Genomic DNA, 20,822 nt, shown 5'->3' with positions numbered 1-20,822 from the left:
TATATGTATGCATTTTGTTTTAGAGCATATATATATATAATTTATTTTAGTTACTTATGTAAGATCATAAATCACAAATAAATTAATAAATTGATATTAATAAATTCTTATATATAGAGAAAGTTAATCTTGTTTTTTGTTTTCAATTATTTATTGGTGTTGAGGTAATTTCAAATAGGTATTACTAAGATGTGTGAATGTGTTTACTTTTAAACTATTTTTGGGACTACTCATCACCCTTGTGAATTTAGTAGCGGTGGTTGATGAGGAACAATGTTTTCTTGTTCCATGGACTTCTACGTTGAGGGTTAAGGATGACAAGAGTGACTTGCAATATGTGGTGGTGAGTGCATGGCCTTTGACTAGAGATTGTGACCTGTATTGATCCCCCTATTGAAGTTCCATACAACTGCATTCATATTTTCATTAGCCATAAACATCTTGCTACCACTCATCATCTTCCCTATCTTTCTTGCTCTTTTATTATCTATTATTGAAAGTAGGTACTACGATATGTGTTTGGATTTACTTTTAAACTCTTTTTGGGACTACTCGTCACCCTTGTGAATTCAGTAGTGGTGGTTGATAAAGAGCAATTTTTCCTTTTTCCTTATTCCATGGAATTCAGTGTTGGTGGTTGATGTAGATCTAGACTATATTCTATACTCCAAAGCTTGTATTCTGGACACTTCTTGTGGTAAGATGTGACAACTTCTTTGGATCTATCTCTACGCCCTATTTCTCTACCAACATCATGTCAATAAAAATAACTCCTTAGATGTAAAAATTAAAACAAGTGAATAGTTGAATGTAGAGTTACTCTACCAAAATAAGGATAGGCCAAGGCATAAAGAGGTTGTTCACAAGTACATAGGTGCTACCATGTTGGAGGCAAAGCGGAGAAAGGAAGTGAATGTATTGTAATCTTGTTTATTTGGGGATAATACTTACTTGGTGTCTCTTCTTGGTGGATTTTTTTTCCTACAAGGTTTTCTCCATGTAAATATCAAGTTATGTGATTCTCTTACGTTGTTAATTTGTGCCTCTTTGTTGCTATATTATAATGATGTTGTACATTATTATATATGATAAACTTCCCATAAGATAGTGTTGTTAAGCATGATATGTTTGCTAGTTTTTAGCATCACAAAGAAAATGGATCTAATTAAGGTAATTCCATATTAAGGTAACTTAATTTCATATTTGCATATAAGTTTCAAATTTTCATATTGTAGTAGTCCAAGCCTTGTATTTCATCCATCGAAGTCATAAATTGATTATTTGGATATAGATTGAATTTTTCCAACCTTTGTTACTAGAGTTCGTATAATTTTCAACATTCCCCACATAAATTATTGTGTTGTAGTATGAATGGTAATTATGTTTATTTTTATTTAATTTTTGTAATTATTCTATTTAGATCATCTTTTTTGCATAACCACCCTCTCAAGATTCTAGTGTAGGAATTTGTTCTTCTATCTTAGCTTCCTTTAAAAACATTTGATTTGATGAGCTAAAAATAATAACATGCCTACATTTCAAGGCCCTTGCTTGTTGTCTTTGTATACTTTTTGGGGGTTGATCTAGGAGAACTTGTTTCCTTGCAACAATACATATGATGAGCATTTAAGGTATTTTTAAATACTACTAGTAGACAATTATCCACCTATCAAAAGGCACAACAAAACTTCATTACATAGGGATAAGCTTAAATTAAAAAGACTAGTTTGCAAAAATGAAGTTATCCTCAACCTACGAATTTGTTCCTTGATAGAGCATTGGTCTACATTAGATTTCAATACATTTTAAAAATAAAGAGGCAATTCTTGAAGAATTCACATCAATATAATATCAAGATCTTCTCCAAATGCAATCATTCTTCCACCATTGAATTATGTATTACCTTCTATCATATCTATTTTCCTAGTTTAACTATTTCAAGCTATTAAATTATCAATTCTAGATATAATTAATTAATATGGATCAATATACACTTTGTTAATTACATTTATTTATTTAGCCTAATTTAACCATTTTAAAGAAATAATATTTTATTTCATAAGAACATCCATTATACTTATGGATCCTTGTAAGTTCTTAATTAAAGTTCATTTTAATTAAGTTCTATCATAGAGCAACGTCTAGCCAAACCACTCCTATTGCTTCTATCACCGAAGTGATGGTGAGGAGCCAGAGGCCTAGGAGAGTGAGAGTGTTGGGTGAAAAAACTCTAGCCTCAACACCGAGCGTGAGGCGAAGAACAATTGCGGGAGATAGAATTATCAAATATTTTAAAAAATTGAGCCACTTTATTAAATGCTTAGTCATCTTGAAATTGAAAAAATAAATAAACCACTTGATTGTAATTAACATTATATTTATTTTTGTAAGAAATTATATAAAAAATAAATGCATTTCTAGATTTTAAATTTTAATATTAAATAGCATTTCTATTTATTGAAATAATGCAAGATAAAAAAGAGTAATACGAGAGGGAAATAATAAGATTGACATCAATAGTAGCTCAACAAATTTCAAACAAAACAACAACAAGAATAACTAAACAACAATAACAAAAACAATCTGAACAAAAATACAAGGCATAGTATATAAAAACGCTGATCAACAACAACCCAATACAAGATAGTAGCTGAAAATAGACTTCTAACCTAGACACGATCTTGCTAAACAAAAAGCTTACAATCTAAATTTAAATTAACTTTGCAATTGGGCTGAATAGAAGAAGTCTTCTTTGTGTACTCTAAGAACTTGAAGTTTACATTCTTCTAATAAAATTCTAGTCTTAGACTACTTCTTGGAGCCCCTTGCATTTGGAAACAAAGTGAGACAACTTGAAACAAGATGTCTGAGTAAAACTTAAGCATTTCTATCTCCAAGTGAACTAACCAATTAGAGAAAACAACCAAACACTTACATTTCCAAATGTTTTATAAAGAAAAATGTAGATTATACTATTTGCCACCACATTATATTGAATGCTAAGGCCCAAAACAACAACTTTCCAACCCAAACCATGTTCAAAGATGGTAGGCCAAGTAATAAATGATAGTCTTCCATTTCATTTTAGCAAACAAACAATCCCAAAAAATACATTTTAAGCTCTCATCATGTTGACAAAATAAACATTTGAATGGTTGAACTATCATACATTTCAACCTATCTCGAATAGGTAGTTTGAAATTTAGGATCTTCCAAGCCAACATTTGTGCATTAGCATCAACTTGAGACCTCCATGTTTGGTCACTCAACCTCATCCATGTCTTTTCACGAAGCCTACATCTCCATTTTTTATTCAATCTTGGATTTAAAGCATGCTTAAATGAATTTAATTAAGAAGAAAGCAATAGAAAGATAACTTGGAATGCCACAACTAGTCTTTGACGAAATTGCATTGTAAAGGAGTGCAAAGTTTCATAGCAAGGTCCATAGGCACCAAAGAAATCACATAAATAAAAAACCCTTTAGACAAGCCGTCTAATTAAAAAATGTGTTTAGACTCGTCCCAACAGAAATAGTCTAAAGAATTAAAATCCCATATGTCACCAAAGCATTTCACTCTTTTGAAAAAGTAATAAGCTTTTTTAGGAAGCACAACATCAAGGGGTTGGTCGTGGTTTTGTATTAGCCTATTCCACCAAATGGAAGAAGAAGTAAAGTTGAATCCAAGTTGGAATGAATAGTCTTTCCAATTTAAAAACTTGCAAACATCTTTTCCTCTCCAATTTGTTAAATAGCAAATTTTATTTACCTACTTATTTAAGTTGACATCTATACCTAATCATTTACTTACTATTGCCACAATAGACTTTTTTCGTTTTAAAGTTTATTCTATTTTATATGTTAAATTAATTTTAATATTTTTTATTATTTAATTTAATTTTATATTGTAGCTTTGTTCATTTTTTTAGTTTATTTAATTTATTTATATGTATGCGTTTTGTTTTTAAGAACATATATTTTTTTAATAATTTATTTTAGTTACTTGTGTAAGATCACAAATCACAAATAAATTAATAAATTGATAACAATAAATCGTATATAGAGAGAGAGTTAATCTTGTTTTTTGTTTTCAATTATTTGTTGGCGTTGAAGTAATTTCAAGTAGCTATCAGTAAGATGTGTGAATACGTTTACTTTTAAACTATTTTTGGGGCTACTCATCACCCTTGTGAATTTAGTAGTGGTGGTTGATGTAGAACAATTTTTTCTTGTTCCATGGACTTCTATGTTGAGGGTTAAGGATGACAATCTAGTGACTTGCAATATGTGGTGGTGAGTGCATGGCCTTAGACTAGAGATTGCGACCTCTATTGACCCCCCTACTGAAATTCCATACAATTTCGATTGTATTTTGATTAACCATACACATCTTGCTACCACTCATTTCTAATTCATCTTCCCCTTCTTTCGTCCCCTCTTATTATCTATTATTGAAAGTAGCAATTACTAAGATGTGTGAATGGATTTACTTTTAAACTCCTTTTGGGACTACTCGTCACCCTTGGGAATTCAGTAGTGGTGGTTGATGAAGAACAATTTTTTATCTTATTCCATAGACTTCTACCTTGAGGGTTAAGAATGACAAGAATGACTTACTATATGTAGTGGTGAGTGGATAACCTTTGACTAGAGATTGTGACCTCTATTGACCCCCTACTTAAATTCCATACAACTTCTATCATATTTTCATTAACCATTCACATCTTCCTACCACTCATCTTTCCTTTCTTTTTCCCTCCTTTTTTTATTATCTATTAAAGATATTTAATATAAAGCACATCTGCATTTGTAGATTGGTTTCAAACCATTCCAAATATTCAATGTTCTTTTTGAATTTCCGATGACTCATCCATTATCTATATAGACCATTAAAAAACTAATAATTGTTGTAAGAAAATCTTATAGATAGACAAGATGGAAGTTAGGTAATCAAATTTAGGTAGCTTATCGAGCAGCCTAAAAAACAAATAAATAAATCATGTGCAATCCGTGGCAAGAATTGAATACGCGCCCATACCCAATTTAAAGGTTTGGATTTATGCGATAAAAATATCTTGGTATGGAATTGCTTCCGGCATTCCCTCTCCATATCCTCCTCCTTATATACGCACTTTTAAAATTTGCATCGAATCCGTCTTAATCATCACTTTAATTGCAAAAATTCTCCCCGGTATGGGAATATGAGCGTGCATTAAAAAGGTAAGCACTACTAACACCATAATAAAATAATAATAATAAATAATAAATCAAAAGAATGTATTATATAATTTTATAATAATAATAAATAAATAAGAATGTATTTAGCATTATGATAGGATAGGGTATTATTATTAAGATAAATAAAAATTAGCGAGAAACAGCGATTGACGGTTACCGGCGTCAAGACGCGATAGTGGGGAGACGTCAGTTTTGTCATGGAATAATCGACGGTGGAGATTTGGTCCGTACGCACACAAACAGATTCAAAGATAGTCGGTGGCAAAGAGTCAAAGTTGAGATCCAACCAAATCTGTTGGAAAGCCAAAAGCACTCACAAGTAAGTAGCGAGCGCACTTAAGGAATAAGGGATTACAGAAAATAGTTTTTATTTGAAATTTTCCAGGTGGGCTGGAATGGAGACACGTGATTGGTCAAACCCCTCGGCACGGTCTGAGTTATGAGGACACGTGGCACAGGGGACGGATAGTGTGAAATGGGTACCTAGTGGTTTTATGTGTAACCAGCAGCAGCACCACCGCCCACAAATATCTGGGAAAAAGTCGGCAACGGGAACGGGAAATCCGCACCACGTACGAAATGTAGTACACGTGGCCCACTCACAAGTGGCCAACAACGTCCGGCGGACTCGGCATCCGACATGGTGCGCACGTCAACTCGCCTCCGCCAGACGAGTGGCGGGGCATCGGACGGTCCACGGCTACGGATTTTTTTTTTTAGATTTGTAAATGTAATCTCGTATCGCGTGCGGGGTTGGGGGTTGAATTGAAGGTGCATTGAGAGAGAGAGAGAGAGACAGTGAGATAAGGTTTTGTAAGAGCAGAGGCGCAGATTTCGTGACATTTGACAGAAGGAGGGCATGGCGTGGGCGTAGTTTGGCGGCAACTAACGGGCATCGCGTTGGTTCGCCTTGGCATCGAATCCACAGCAGAGCCATCATCATCTCCTGTCACGTGCTAACCGCTGTTCTACATGCTTGGATTCCACGCGCTCTGGACGACGGGGAATATGTAGAAAAAAGAACAAGAAGCCTTGCATTTTCATTTTCATTTGCATTTCTCGACTGCAATGTGCGTGCTCATCACCACCCTGCAATTCTCGGTCTCTCAATTCGGTTTGCCCATGAGCTAGCATTCTTTCTTTTCCTTGGTGGCGGCGGAGTCTTTTGGGTTTGGGTTTGGATTTGGTTTTTTGGGTAGCAATATGCAGGATACGAGTGGTTCGCAGAGCGATGAAATGACGGCGGCGGCGGCGGCAGCGGCAGTGGTGGAGTCATCTTCTCGTCTGTTGACAGAAAGGCGAGGGAAGTTGCAGCCACCAGCGCAGGCGCTGAAATGCCCACGGTGTGAGTCGATGAACACAAAGTTTTGTTACTACAACAACTACAATCTTTCACAGCCGCGGCATTTTTGCAAGAACTGTCGGCGCTACTGGACAAAGGGCGGATCTCTGAGAAATGTTCCCGTCGGCGGCGGCTGCCGGAAGAACAAGCGATCCTCCAAGCACAAAAGCGGCGGCGATCAGCGGAATCATAACAATTTGGCGGAGAAAGCAGCGGTTTCTAAGGCGGTTAGCAGCTCTGATAAAGTTGGAGGAGGCGGTGGGGGGAGTTCTTCCAGTTCTTCTCTTGTTAACAATAACAACATTCAGGAAGGCTCTGATAGAAGTGAATGTAATACCAATTCCAATAACAACAACAATAATAGCAGCAGTGCAGTGAGTGGTGCCGTTTTTCATACGGATCTTCATCAAACACAACTGCTGAATTCCGGTGGTAACAGCATAAGCGGGTCAATCTCTTATGAAAACCCCCAGTTTAGCGTAAGCCCCGGTTTATTTAGCGGGAATTGGAGCAGAATTAGCCCGCTTGACATCCAATGGAAGCAGCAGCAGTCATTGACGTCTTTGTTGACGGACGGGAGAGCGTCATTTGACGGATCTGCCATTGCTGAGCCGCCGCCTCTGTTAGAAGACATAACTAGCATAGGGGAAGCCGCCATATCGAGATTCCTCAAGGCAACCCCGGCTTCATGGCCAAGCTTATTACAGGACCAGCAAAATAGCAGCAGCAATAATAATAATAATAATAACCAAGGGCATGCTTTTGAATGGCAGACAAATGGGAGTGGTATTAATATTAGTAATAACAGTGAAGCTTCTTTTCTGAGCGATCTGGGGCCTTGGAGCGGGGGAAACTGGCCGGATCTTAGCAACTATGGCCCCGGCTCAAGCTTGCCGTGATGACAGTTTGATGATGCAGAAATTTTTCTCAGGTTTTGCCATTGCCCATCATATACTATAGACTTGGTTTGAGTGAAAAAGGTTTAGCTAGTTTTTTTCTGTGCTATTATTCTTTCCGGTCACCAACAATTACAGAGTGTATGAATGAATGAATGAATGAAACTTACTACATAATAGTTTGTGTGCTAGTGTTATAGATGATGATGTATGTAAGATCCCACTTATCCGCTCCATTCTTTTGTTAACTTCCATGTGTATGCGAAAACAGAAACAGGCCTTGTATGTAAACAGAGATAATTTTTGTCTGTCTTGTTGCTGCCGTTTTGGTAAATTTCAGTGTTGAGAAAGAGAGAAAGAGAAAGTGAGGCCTGACTGATGATGTTCAGCTGTTGCTGCTGTACAGTTTACTTGTATGAATTCATCGTGCCCATTTTAGAGGCACAGTACCCATGTGTGGCCTGTGGAGAAATAAGATTTAGAAACTGAAAAAACAAAAAAAGGGTTTTCTTCCTCTTCTTCTTCTTCTTCTTCTTCTTGTTCTTATATGTAATCATCTGGAAGCAAAACAACTCCTTCAATCCTTACTCTGTGAAGTTGAAGAGAATTGGGTTTAATTTTAAAATTTGAGCACTATTTACTATCTGATTTTGTTCCGTGTTTGTTTGATTCATCTGCTGCTGTTTTCTGTTTTGATTAGTTCAATGTATCTCTCGATCCGTGCAATTTACGACCCTGAGAATGGGGATTCATTTGTAGGCCCGCAGCGTTGAAAGAGGGCAGGGATTTGTGGTCCTTCCCTGCTTGTAGGTGAGGTGATGTGGGCATGGGTGGTGGTAGGCTAGCCATCATTATATCATATGCCTCTCTTCTTCTGCCTCGCAGGAAGGAATCTATTACCATTACAATTCATGCTTGTACTGTCTGTCACATTACAGAGCCCTTAACGCGTTAGTTAAACGTTGGATATTGCGAGGTTGGTGTGGACATTATGAAGCGTAGTTAGTTTAGCTAGCTACTACTATAGCTATAATGCCACTTCTGATCAACACTCCAGTCATTTTTTTTTAATCCTTCTCCATTAAATAAAAGCCTGCATATATAATAAAAATATCTAGAGAGAGTGCCGATGAAGCAGAAAGAAAGTATGTATATGCATAATGGAGTGGTACCTAGGCTAGTGTGAGAGAGAGGTATTGGAGATATTTGACATAATGGGGGCCCGAGGGCAAGAGGGGCGGTGGTACGAAGCATGGCAGTGCACCTATTATCAACACGTGCCAACATTGACTGATAGTGGCCGACCATGATATCTGGAGGTGGGATCTTAATCATGTGTCACCATTTTCTCTCATCTAATCTGCCTTTCCTTATCTCCAATTCTTCTAATTCTAAGTGAATAATAATGATAATGATAATAATATCTCACTAAAACTAGGCGTCCTCCCCTACCCATGTTCAACGGGTGGACTATGCCTTTCATGATGACGAATATGCCTTGATGTTTTTCTACCCACCAACTAGCATTTGGCCCAACTCATTATCATTATTATCATTATTATTATTCTACATTGGATGGACAGCACGAAACAAGTTAAAAAAAATTATGACCAAGTATAGGAGTATCCTAAGTCGCCGATTATGTGATTCGCCCACTAAAACTGTTTCCATCAACAAATTTTCCTTGGTGGTTGTTGTTGGATAATATTTAAACATTTACTTGGTTTTTGGGATGCTATCCTAGTGCCCATCATTCTCATACTTGTATTATTCTTTCCTTGGTCAAAAATCTAAGAATATATATTAATCTTCGATGGACTTCCACAATTATGTCCGGTAGAGGGACAATTCTTTTGCCCCTATGTTGTAGAAATCAATTTTCTATGTGCTAAGAATTATGTTTATTTGTTTGTAATTATTTATTTATTTATAATTATGTTTGTTAGAATTTTAGTTTTCTTGGTGTTGGAGGTACCATTTTGATTTTAGGAGTGGTTGAATAATGTTTAGTGATTTATTATTATATATATATATATATAATCTCAATGGTGGATTAAGACATGTGCTTTGAAACATCAATGAAACAAGATTATAAACATTTTTCTAAGAGGTTGTGTTTCAATCCAAATAAATTGTCAAAAACTAGTCTACATTTTAAATTATTGTAAAATTTTTCTTAAATTGTAATTTCATAATTTCATCAATGTCATGTCCAATACAATAATGTGCATAACTATTATCATGAAGTTTTCAACATCTAATTGCTTGAAGGGACAAATCCAATGTTTAGTGATTTATTATTAAAAGTACCTTTTTCATCTTAATAATGGATTATGATATGTGCTTTCAAAACATCAACAAAATAAAGATACAAACATTTTTCTTCAAAGTTGTGTGTTTCAATGCAAATAAATTGTCAAAAACTAATGTGCATTCTAAATCTTTACAAAAAAAAAATGTTTTGAAGTCTTTTAAAGTGTTATGTGCTTGATTATCATCATCAAAATCTCAAGCTCTAATTGCTTCAAGGGACAAATACGATGTTTATATTCGAAATCCTTGTTAGTGATGTTGTAGGACTTGATGGGAAGCATTGAATGGGAGTTTTTGGAAAGGCATTGGATGGCTGTTTTTGGGCTAAGTTATGCTATGTTGTCATGCGTTAGATTTATGACCTCATCAAGATTATACAAAATGTTTAATTAGCTTCATGAATGCTCTTGGTGATAAAGCATTTATGATGATAAAGCATTTATGAAATGGAGATTTGTCTATAAAGATGGCTTTGATGAGAAAAACTCTTGTGAATTGTAAAGAACACCAAAATATATCTTATAATTAAGAAAAGTGGATGCATACATGAATAAGATACACATGGATAAGAGTTTAGAGTATTCTTATTTACTATAATAGATTGTGGATATATCATTTTTTTAATGCATATATTTTTGAATTTTATTACTATATCAATAGAAAATAAATGTTAGATGAATTTAAAAGTGTTATGAAAAAAAATAAAAAATTTTCTAATATTTTTTAGTACTAAGAGGATAATTTAAATACTTATAGAGCCCAACAACTCTGATCGACGCCGGTCGACCCCGATCGACCCCTATAAGGGTACATTGAATTGGTAGAGATTATTTTAATCAATTAACAATGTATTGTAATCATACATCAAAGCGAGATAAGGATGAGATATCAAATCAAACATCAAAATGAACAAGAATTTGGCCTACTCTATGGTACAATTATACCAAAATAAGACCTAATTTTTACAAAGGTAAATGCAATGTGGAGAGAAGAAGAGAGATCATATGATATGTTGTTTTCTTAATAAAGCATACACGTGAATGGGCAATAAAAAATCTAAGAGGTGGTTCGCACTAATATGAGCCAAGCTACCTATGTCACGATCACATGTTATAAAGATGACCCCGTGACCCATATTAGAGGTCAACTTAATTAAGTCCATGATAGTAACAGATGAATTCTCACCTAGGACAAGTAATAAATATACCTAGAATCTAGTATAACAACAGAATGTGTAAATAATGCTTATTAAATACAAATTCACCATTATTCATCTAAGTCCTTTTCATATAAAAAGCATCAAAAACCTTTTAGAGATAAATATATTAATTAATTTTTATTTATTTAATTTATGTTTTAATTTTAATTATATGAGTTATGTTTTGTATTTATTTCGCTTGCAATTTATTTTGCGCATTTTAATTTGTGAAACACATTTTTAAATTATATACTATGTTTTCAACTTGTTTAATTCTCTTTATTTTATATTATATATTTCAATTTATTTTGTTCATCTCAATTCATAATATTTTTAACTTGATTTATTTATTTCAATTTTTAAAATATATTTCCAATTCATTTTATTTATTATATTTGTACGTAATAATATATATACACACGACTTATTTAAGAAATAAAATTATTTTGTTTGTTGAAGAATTATTTTATCTCTATTTAAAAAATAAATGTCTACATCAAATATTTTTTAATACAATCACCATTTCATTATATAACGTTTCATATTAAAGAATCATATTCATGAACTATGACATTAAAAAAAAATGACAAGACTTTGATTTAGTATTTCATATTTATTTGTGAGGGTTAATTTTGTTTTTCATCCTCCTGTTCTTTATTCTAAAGTTCACAAACTTGCAAATTATATATAATCATATAATCTCCCCATAAATATAGGGAGTTTAATTTTGTCAAACTTCGTGTGAAGTTGAACCATTATTCTAATTAAAAGATAGAATGAAAGGGTTAGAGCACAATACCTTAGCCCTCTTGTATATGGTAAAATGAGGGTTGTAGAACAATTATGGATTTATTATCATTTGAAAAATATGAATGAACAACTGGCTATTTTAAATGGTGTAGGATAAAGAGGTATAAGCATAGTTGGTTCATATAATATTTGAAGAACTTTCTCAAGAATAAATGCTAAAGTTCCATCTATAAGAATTTTTTTTATTATCACATGGGATTTTCCTTTCTCCATTTCTTAAATGTTAGGTGGATAAAAGATGTGACTAAAAGATAATTGTTTTGTATAATACTTTGGTTATAAGTTTTAAATTACTTAAAAAAAAATTGCGTTGATTTTGCAACACTCATGGCTACCTTGAACACCTACAACTCACCTATAAATTCCTCTTTCTCTTCTTCTATTCTTCTTCTCTTGGCAAGCTAGTTTCCTACACTCTTCCTTATGCAATACTCTAGAGCAACCTACAAGTTCTTTTTCCAAACTTCTTGTTGTTGATTGCCACTTCTCGACACCATTAAAGGATGCATTTTATAGAGATTAAAACCTTTGTGAGGCACCAAAAAGAGGCATCCGAATCTTCTCTTTCATTTTTCTCATCTTGACCTTTGGAGATCCTTCTGAAACATGAAATAAAATACAACTGTGGCATAAATGTTGCCGGACCATATCTAATACCTTTATCCTGTAGATATTTCTTTGAAAAATGAATAAAATCATGAACTAATTTGTGCTCCATTGGAAATTGAAGAGTCATTAATTATTTTCTCAAAAGCCATTAGGTTTTCCCTCCATTTTAAGTATATGAATGGAATGAATAAGACAAGAATGAAATGCCAAAAGTCATTTGTCTTATGAAAACTTATCTAGGCATCCAAATTTATAAAAAAAAATTATTCTTTTTACAAGTCCCCTCTAACATACCAATGGATCCCTTCAACCCTTCAAACCTTGAAATTATGCAATACAATAATTTTTAAATCACATTAAACACCCTGTTTGTCTCTGATTTTTGAAATGGAAGCCAAGTATTGATAAATAAATATTTATCCTTACAACACCCCACAAGATGCTCTTGAAGCTCCAACCTACATCGAAATCGAAAAACTTAAACATAAAAAGGAAATTATTTTTTTGGTGATGCGTGAAAGCGCTTGTGAGCCTGAATGCTCCTACATCACTTCCTAACTTTGATAAACTAAAGCTACCTTTATTGATAATCATGAATAAGCTTAAGGATTTGATGAGATGATCTAAACCACCCCAATCCATATTCTTCCAGCTACAAGTCTCTTTACATGCCCATTTAGCTAAACAATCTATTGTGCAATTCCATTCTCTAGGAACATGCACAAAAGCGATTAATTCAAATATTTTTAGCCAAATATATAATTTGTTTGGAAACTAAAGCCAATCTCTAGGAATTCTCTTTAAAACTATTTTTTATTAAAAGAGACACTAGTCATTGAGTTAATTTCACATATATTTTTTTGAGAGCCTTTTTGAGAGTCTCTACTATATATTCCACAACTCCTTTGAAAAAGGGCATTGAAAGAAAATATGATTAATGCCCTTATCGTTATTATGACAAAGAAAATAAATAGAAGGCCCTTTGAATCCTCTATTTCTAATATTATTCCAAGTGAGGTACTTGTTAGGAATTGATAGGTGAACAAATAACAAAAACAACAATTATAATGCAAATTTAAAAGTGCATTAATAAATACAAGAAGAATGTACATAACAACAACACACAAATTTGCATGGTTCACCCAATATGGGATACGTCCATGGAGAAACCATCCATCCAATTTTTCTTATTATCTAGCAACACATTATAGACTTGTAGCATTATCAATTTTTGTATTACAAACCAATCACCAACATAATCTATTGTTAAACGTGTTTTTATCAAAAACCTCATTGCTACCTCAAGACACCCTTGACATTTTTCTCTATCTCTATTTTTTTTAGAGCTATTCAGTTTCATACATTTTTATTACTCATAACTAAAATATAACTATCAATAATAATTATAATTAATTTCTAACGTCCTTCCTACAACACAATTGAAATATTAATGAACTTCCTACAACATGAGCTTCTTGTAGTCACCACATATTAAAAATCTCCCACTTGGAGACTGATTAGGCTCCACACTAAAATAATCTCCCACTTGGAGACTAATTTAATTGCAACACTGCTGCACCTATAACTCCCATTGAACTTGGCTAATTCTCATTCCACCATTATCATTCTTGAAGGCCAAGGGAGATTGATGAGGAAATCAACTTATCCCATGTTAGCATTTTCATATTTACATATCAACAGGATTTTCACTTGTATGAATTTTCTTTGCAGCTTCACTTGACTATCCCCTAGTATTGATCAAATGAAGTGGTACCTAAGTTGTATGTGTTTTTTTTTGATTGAAGTGTAAAATTCTTGGCAAAATGAATGGCATTTTGGCTATCCATGTTAAAAAAATATTAGCCTCCTGCTTACCAAATTCTTGTAGAAAATATTGCAACCAAATCATCTCTTTTCTATCTTAAGTAGAAACGACATACTAAGCCTTTGTGGTTGATAATGCAACAACCATTTGCAATCTTGAAATTATTTCTTTTTTAGGGCCTTTTCATCCCTTCTCATGTTATTTCTTCTTCTTCTTGGTAGCACCCACATTGACATGCTCTAATCTCAATTTTACCATAGCCAACATTCTCTTACGTCTCTCTTCTCTCTCCATCATCTTTGTCCATCTTCTTTCCTTTCTGACTGAGCTTTCCATTGTCACTTATTTTCCCACTTTTATTTCCTCCTTTATTTCTTGTGTTCTTGTTGTCTCCTCTTTCCATGGGTGTTTTTGTTTGGGGATTTCATCACTCCTTTATCATTTCCCCATGGTAGTTATCTAGCATCTTTTATTACTAGTCACATATTTTAATAGACCCTTTCTAGACCTCTACCCCCTTTCCATTCTCCATCCACTTGGTTCCTAACCCCCTCTCACAGAGTATATGTTAAGGAGATAGTATGGTAGATTTTCATATTTGTTTTATCATCTCCTTATATCTTCTATCCAATATATATTTTGAGTTTGAAAAATTTCCTTGCTATCCTCAATAAGACCTAACCAGGGTACCGACAACAAAACCAATGTTAGGAAGAAATATTTGGATATAGATTGGAGTTCTAAACATCAATGAGTTTATGATGTTGCAATCTTTTACCCCAGATTTAGTCCTATTAAGGAGAATAGAGAACTAGATCTTGATAAAAGATATCCTAACTAACATAATAGTAAGAACATACATAACACATTAGATTGAGACAAAAAAGTAATTGTATTGATTGTATTCATTCACTATATCATATACACTCTTCTATATTCTTATCCATCTTTATACTTTCATATCCCTACCTTTCATATATTCTATCTTTCCTTATACTTCTATTATATTACCCTACATCCTCCATATATTTGGTGATCATATATTAAAATCTATTTGTACCTACAAGATAAGATGTGACCCGTACTTAGTACCCTAGTTTAAATGCTATGTTTCATTCATTGAGCTCCACAAGTTTGATGTGAAAAAATGCAAAGTGTTTTTCAAATATCTATCTAGCGGTTTTGTCCCTACCAACAAGCACTATGACCATGATATGTTTTAGTATCCCTTATAGTTATATTGACTATAATTATATATTATTATATATGCCATATTAACCTTATATAATTTATAATTATAATTGTACATAAATTTAGGAAGGGTACATTATAAGTTTATTATACTCCTTTAATTGCCCATCTTTTTTAGTTATAAGTATGTTTTATGCTATAGCTATAATAAATAGACCAACATGTGCTTATAATAGGTATTTATATATTTTATTTATTTATTGATTATAAATAAGAAAGTGATAATTATATTCTTATATTATATGAGTAGTAAGGGTATATTATAGCAATATTTATACAGTTACATTTAATATTATAATGATTAGTATCTAATAAATATATCAATTTAATTTTAATATTTTAGCCTATATAATAATTGTAGCATCCTAAAATTGCACCCCTATAGAATCTTGACCGCATTTGGGTCACTACCTTAGTGTTTGCACCCCTAGGCCAGACTGGGACCTGATTCTGCTCATATAACTTAAGTATGACTGCATTTTTGACTTTTGCATCAACATGGCACCTTGTCCTGGTCCTAAATTGGGGTAGGACCAGAGTGCCACGCCCTGGAGGGTGCCACGCTTTGGTCCTCCCTAATTGTGCCCCTTTTAAAACCCTTTTTTCCATTTCAAATATAACCCAACTCCATGTCGGCTCATGTTGGAAAATTAATAAGTTTTTCGACGAGCAAGTATAAAAGGAGACTTTCCCCTCTCATTTGGATAATCCACACACATAATACACAAGCAAGCATACATTATACACACATGAAATCAAGAATTCAAGCAATTGAGAAAGTAATCAGTCTTCCTTCAAGCCTAGGAGCAACAACAAAGCCAAGATTCAAGCATTGAACTGGAGATTTATATCTTATTTTGTCAAAGGCTTCATAAAACCCTAATCCCATGTGGAGACAAACAAAGCTTCAGAAAGAGATATATCATTTGGTTTTCGGTCATTATTCAACATCTCCCTCAAAAGGAGAATCTTCAATTACAACAATTCAATTATCTTTTATCTCTATTTCATGGTTAATTCCAAAACCGGGGTTGGACTTAGGCAAGCCCCTATTCTCAACCTATTTGCCTTTCTTTCTATGTGCAGGAAACATGTATGGAGCTACAATCTTCAAAATCAGAATTATTAGTAGAGACGAATTAACCCCTTTTTGTGTGAGAAAAGTTTGGAGGACTAGAGCGACAGGCGTTCTAGTCCCAACATTTTTGGAGCTTTTTCGGGGTCAGATCCGAATATGCTTATAATCCTTAGATCCAGGTGTGTATCTCAATCCCGCATATGTAGCTCGTTGTTTCTGTGTTTTTATTTTCATTTTCAACACTTTACCCTATTTTCAACAATTCAACTCACAAAAGAGGGCAAACAAATCAACCCCTTGAATCCAATCAGTATTTTCAGTCCTTATCATTACTAGTTTGTGACTAAATCTATTGGATTCAACCCTCTTTTGAATGTAATAGGTCACTAAACAAAAATTAGCAGGTTTCATTCTCCTATGGTGGAAACCCTAAATTTTCACCCATTACAATAATATGAATTCTAGATATTGTGTCATAATATTTACATATATAAGTAGTATTCTTTGATCATCATTTTAATTTTAAGCTAAACATGCAAGACATTGCTATGACATTGTTGAAAATTCCTTTGTTTATTCTCCAACCAAATCAACCAAAAAATAAAAGGGCCAATGTCCCAAAAAAATAGAATAAAGGAAGTAAAAGCAAGAGGGTGCCCCAAGAAATTCCAAAATGTAGACAAGTAGTGAATTGTAGGTCCTTTCTAGACACATACCATAGATTCTAGATCTCCTTCAAAAAAGTGCATTTAAAGAAAATTTGGTTAATGCTCTTCTCATTATTGCAATAAATAAAATAAATAGAAGACCCTTGGAATCATCTCTTCCTAACATTATCTCAAGTAAGGTAGTTATTTAGAGTTACAAACTAGAGAAAAAAGTTACATTTAGGCTAATCCAAAATTATTCCAAATTCTCTTGCACCATAGATACTCTGTGTTCCTCCTCTACATATCTATAGTTTGATACTCAAGAGAATCTCTATAAGCTCATTTGGATTCATGACCCCATGCAAGGGCATTCAATTCTTTTGAGGAATTACTAGGTTTCTCAGCCAAAATTGAGGCCAAAGTATCACGATCCTCTTGAGAACCTCAACCTAGCTAGATCCAACACTCTTTTCACCTATGTGCATATGGATATTCCCATAGGAATATGATATTTGAAGTCAACAAACTTAGACTGCCCCAATTTTTAAAAAAATCACAAAGATGTTGGATCTTGGGAAAGGATGAGAGGTTAGGAGGATGAGTATCCTAGGAACCATCCCCAAATGATACATTATTAGCCTTGTTAACTATCTAGTAGAGCCCCTTATTAATGGGCACGATACCCCTTTTGATAGTATTCCAAATCATGGATCAAGAAAGTTGCATCTTAAGTATATTATATTTTTTTTTTTCTATTTTTCACTTTTATTTGTCCATGCATTTTACTTTTATGTTTTTTAAATATGACTATAAGGGCCAACCCCTTATAACCACTATAACCGCATGATATGTTTTAGTAGCTCTTATGGTTATGTTGGCCATAATTATATATAACATATTATAGCTATATATAATTATAATTTATAACTATGAATATAATCATAATAAAAAGATCAACATATGCTTATTATAATTATTTGTATGCTTTAGTTAGGTATAGGGTTATATATTAGTTATATATAATAAAGTGATAATAATATTCTTATATTATATGCTTAGTAAGGGTATATTAATAATATAATATTATAATGATTAGTATATAATAAATATATTACTTTAAGTTTAATATTTTAGCCTATATATTAATAGTTATCCCCACAATTATGTTAATAATAATAATTATAGATACTATATCATAATGTTTATATATATATACACACACACTTATTTAAAAGTTTTTGTTATAATATTTATTTATTAGTTTCACATTAGGGAACACATTATCTTCTAAGAGCTATCAATATCTGACATATTTTGTAGGAGATTCTAATTACTACAAAAACCTATTTTAGTTTTAAACTACTAGCAGTCATAATAAGATAACATTCAATTTTAGTTTTTATAGTTTTTGATATCTTTCCAAAGTTGGTGACAACAAGGGGATATAATTTTAGATTAACTAGACTGAGGAGATCTTATGGTATTAATCACATTGAGATTCATTGATCCACAATTACTAGGTTCATTCCAAAAGACTTTCTTTGGATGTTTGGCCAACTGCTTATTACAATTGAAATTATGATTTGCACCTTTTTGTGCCCAACATGAATCAATCTAAAGGCTAAGGATCATTGTATAATCATCAATCATGATCATTTGAAATTGACCAAGTTGAAAGCAAGGGTTTTAGGTTCAAACTTTAGCTTTTGCGATCTAAATTATATTATAATATCATTTAAAACTCTGCAATTCATACATAGTTGTGGTCCAAAAATTATAAGCCATTAAAAAACATGAATCTTATAGAAAGAATGACTCTGCAACTTGGCAGATACATGGATAACAGAGCAGTTGATGAGAGGAGAATACATGATGGGGTCGCCACAACATCTGGTAGGGCTCCCTTCTGGCAGGAACAAAACTGGGAAATAGTGAAAAGCAAGAAGACCATTGGGGAAGAAAGGAGATGGGTTGCGAGGGCAGATGAAGACTATACATTTCGATACCATGGTGAAAAACGTCCAAACCAGGGTAGGATCCGAGAGTTGGCTGAAAATCATCCACATGCGAGGGAAGTTTCAACACATATCTAATCAAGGACCATGGCATTGGGAAGGAGAGAAGCTAGGGCAGAGATGAAGAAAGGCAGGGCGACAGATCAACCACAAATGTGGGTGATCCCAATCACATCACAAATTCCTAGCTGTGCCACCAAGGCAAATATGATTCCATTGGGTGCTCGAAAAAACTCAGGCCCTGGAAACTCCATCTGTAAACCGCTACAGATAACGGGCCCTTTTACCAGCAGAATGGAGGGTTATGTTAGACCCGTGAAAAATGGAGGAAGGGCAATAACTGGCCCTAAATTTGCCAAAACGGTCCTGGACACAAAGCGGGACAATATGCCTCACAAGGATGTAAGAAAGAAGGATGCCCTAGCGACATCAAATCTCGCTCCAGAGCCCATCAAAATACCCTACAGAAGCAAAGGCTCTAAGCGAGTACTACAGAGGGCATGGTCTCTTCGCAAAATGGGGAGGGAACAACCTACCAATCGAAGAAATTGTGGAATGGTGGAAAACAAAATTCCACGACTAGGTAAGTATAACAACCCTAGTAAACAACTTTATATATATAGAATGCAATGATAAATCTATGAAGGCTAAGCTTTTGCATGAAGATTATGTTTTTTATAAAGGCATAAATTTTAACTTCATTGATTGACAACCGAATTTTGATGCCAAAAGCTTTGAATTTGAAACGGAACCAAAATGGATAGAAATCCACAATGTTCTTGTAGAATTAATGCATGCTAAAATCCTTATAGAAATAGGGGAAAGCCTGGGCAAATTCATAGCGGTTGAAAAAAATTGGTCGGATAGCTCAGACATAAAAATCCTAATAGAATTCAACAAAGCTAAGGGAAATCTTAAAAATATAATTTTAGAAACTACCGATAGCACATATATTCTAAAGCCAGTTTGGTTTAATGGGCTAGTAGCAGAAGATCTAGCCTTCTGTAAGAGGTCAAACCATAATCTTCAAAAGCCGCAAGCATCAACTTTGGACAAAATTGTAGCATCAAATGGGAAATTAGACATACAATTTAATGTGAACAAGGATTACTTTAATATAAACACTGGACAACAAAGGATTGAGACTACCCCAGCTAATCCTCCTCCCCCGGTCTTGGGAAACAGTAATAACAAAACCCTAGAAATTCAGACCCATAATAATGAAGAGAAAATCCAAGATGAATTGAACAAGGTTATAGAAAACCTAATGGGGAAACTAGTTGAGGAATATGTAGATGAAATACTCATCGATACCCCAACAAAATTGGTAGAAAATGATAATATCCCCATTATAGAACATGTTCAATCCATTCACAAAACACCCTTTCTGATCGACAACCCTAATGAAGAGGCTCAAGAAGATATAACTACAAACCACACAAATCTGGAGGAATCCCCTATTGTGGAAGGGTTGAATGCAAATGAGGAAAGAGATTTCATTATCAAGGAATTAATCAATATGCAGGTAGAAGACAATAACAAAATAGTAGATAATAACCTAACCAATCCACCAAACAGAGGTATTATCTAGACATGA

At 33.7% G+C, this 20,822-nt stretch overlaps 1 protein-coding gene across 1 annotated transcript; it reads left to right on the top strand.

The window, feature by feature from the left end:
- The first annotated feature begins 5,981 nt into the window (after window positions 1–5,981).
- On the top strand, window positions 5,982–8,121 carry LOC131040493 (dof zinc finger protein DOF2.4). The gene is made up of 2 exons (XM_057973431.2): window positions 5,982–7,511; window positions 7,817–8,121. Exon 1 carries the CDS (start codon window positions 6,442–6,444, stop codon window positions 7,477–7,479), a length of 1,038 nt encoding a protein of 345 aa, XP_057829414.1. The 5' UTR covers window positions 5,982–6,441; the 3' UTR covers window positions 7,480–7,511; window positions 7,817–8,121.
- The last annotated feature ends 12,701 nt before the right edge of the window (window positions 8,122–20,822 follow it).

Source organism: Cryptomeria japonica, chromosome 9 (genome assembly GCF_030272615.1).
Source record: "Cryptomeria japonica chromosome 9, Sugi_1.0, whole genome shotgun sequence".
Lineage (NCBI taxonomy): Eukaryota > Viridiplantae > Streptophyta > Pinopsida > Cupressales > Cupressaceae > Cryptomeria > Cryptomeria japonica.
This window is presented reverse-complemented; position numbering and strand designations above follow the sequence as displayed.

Bases quoted from the DNA above. Each gene is read 5' to 3' on its own strand.
- LOC131040493 (XM_057973431.2), top strand. From the start codon at position 6,442: ATGCAGGATACGAGTGGTTCGCAGAGCGATGAAATGACGGCGGCGGCG.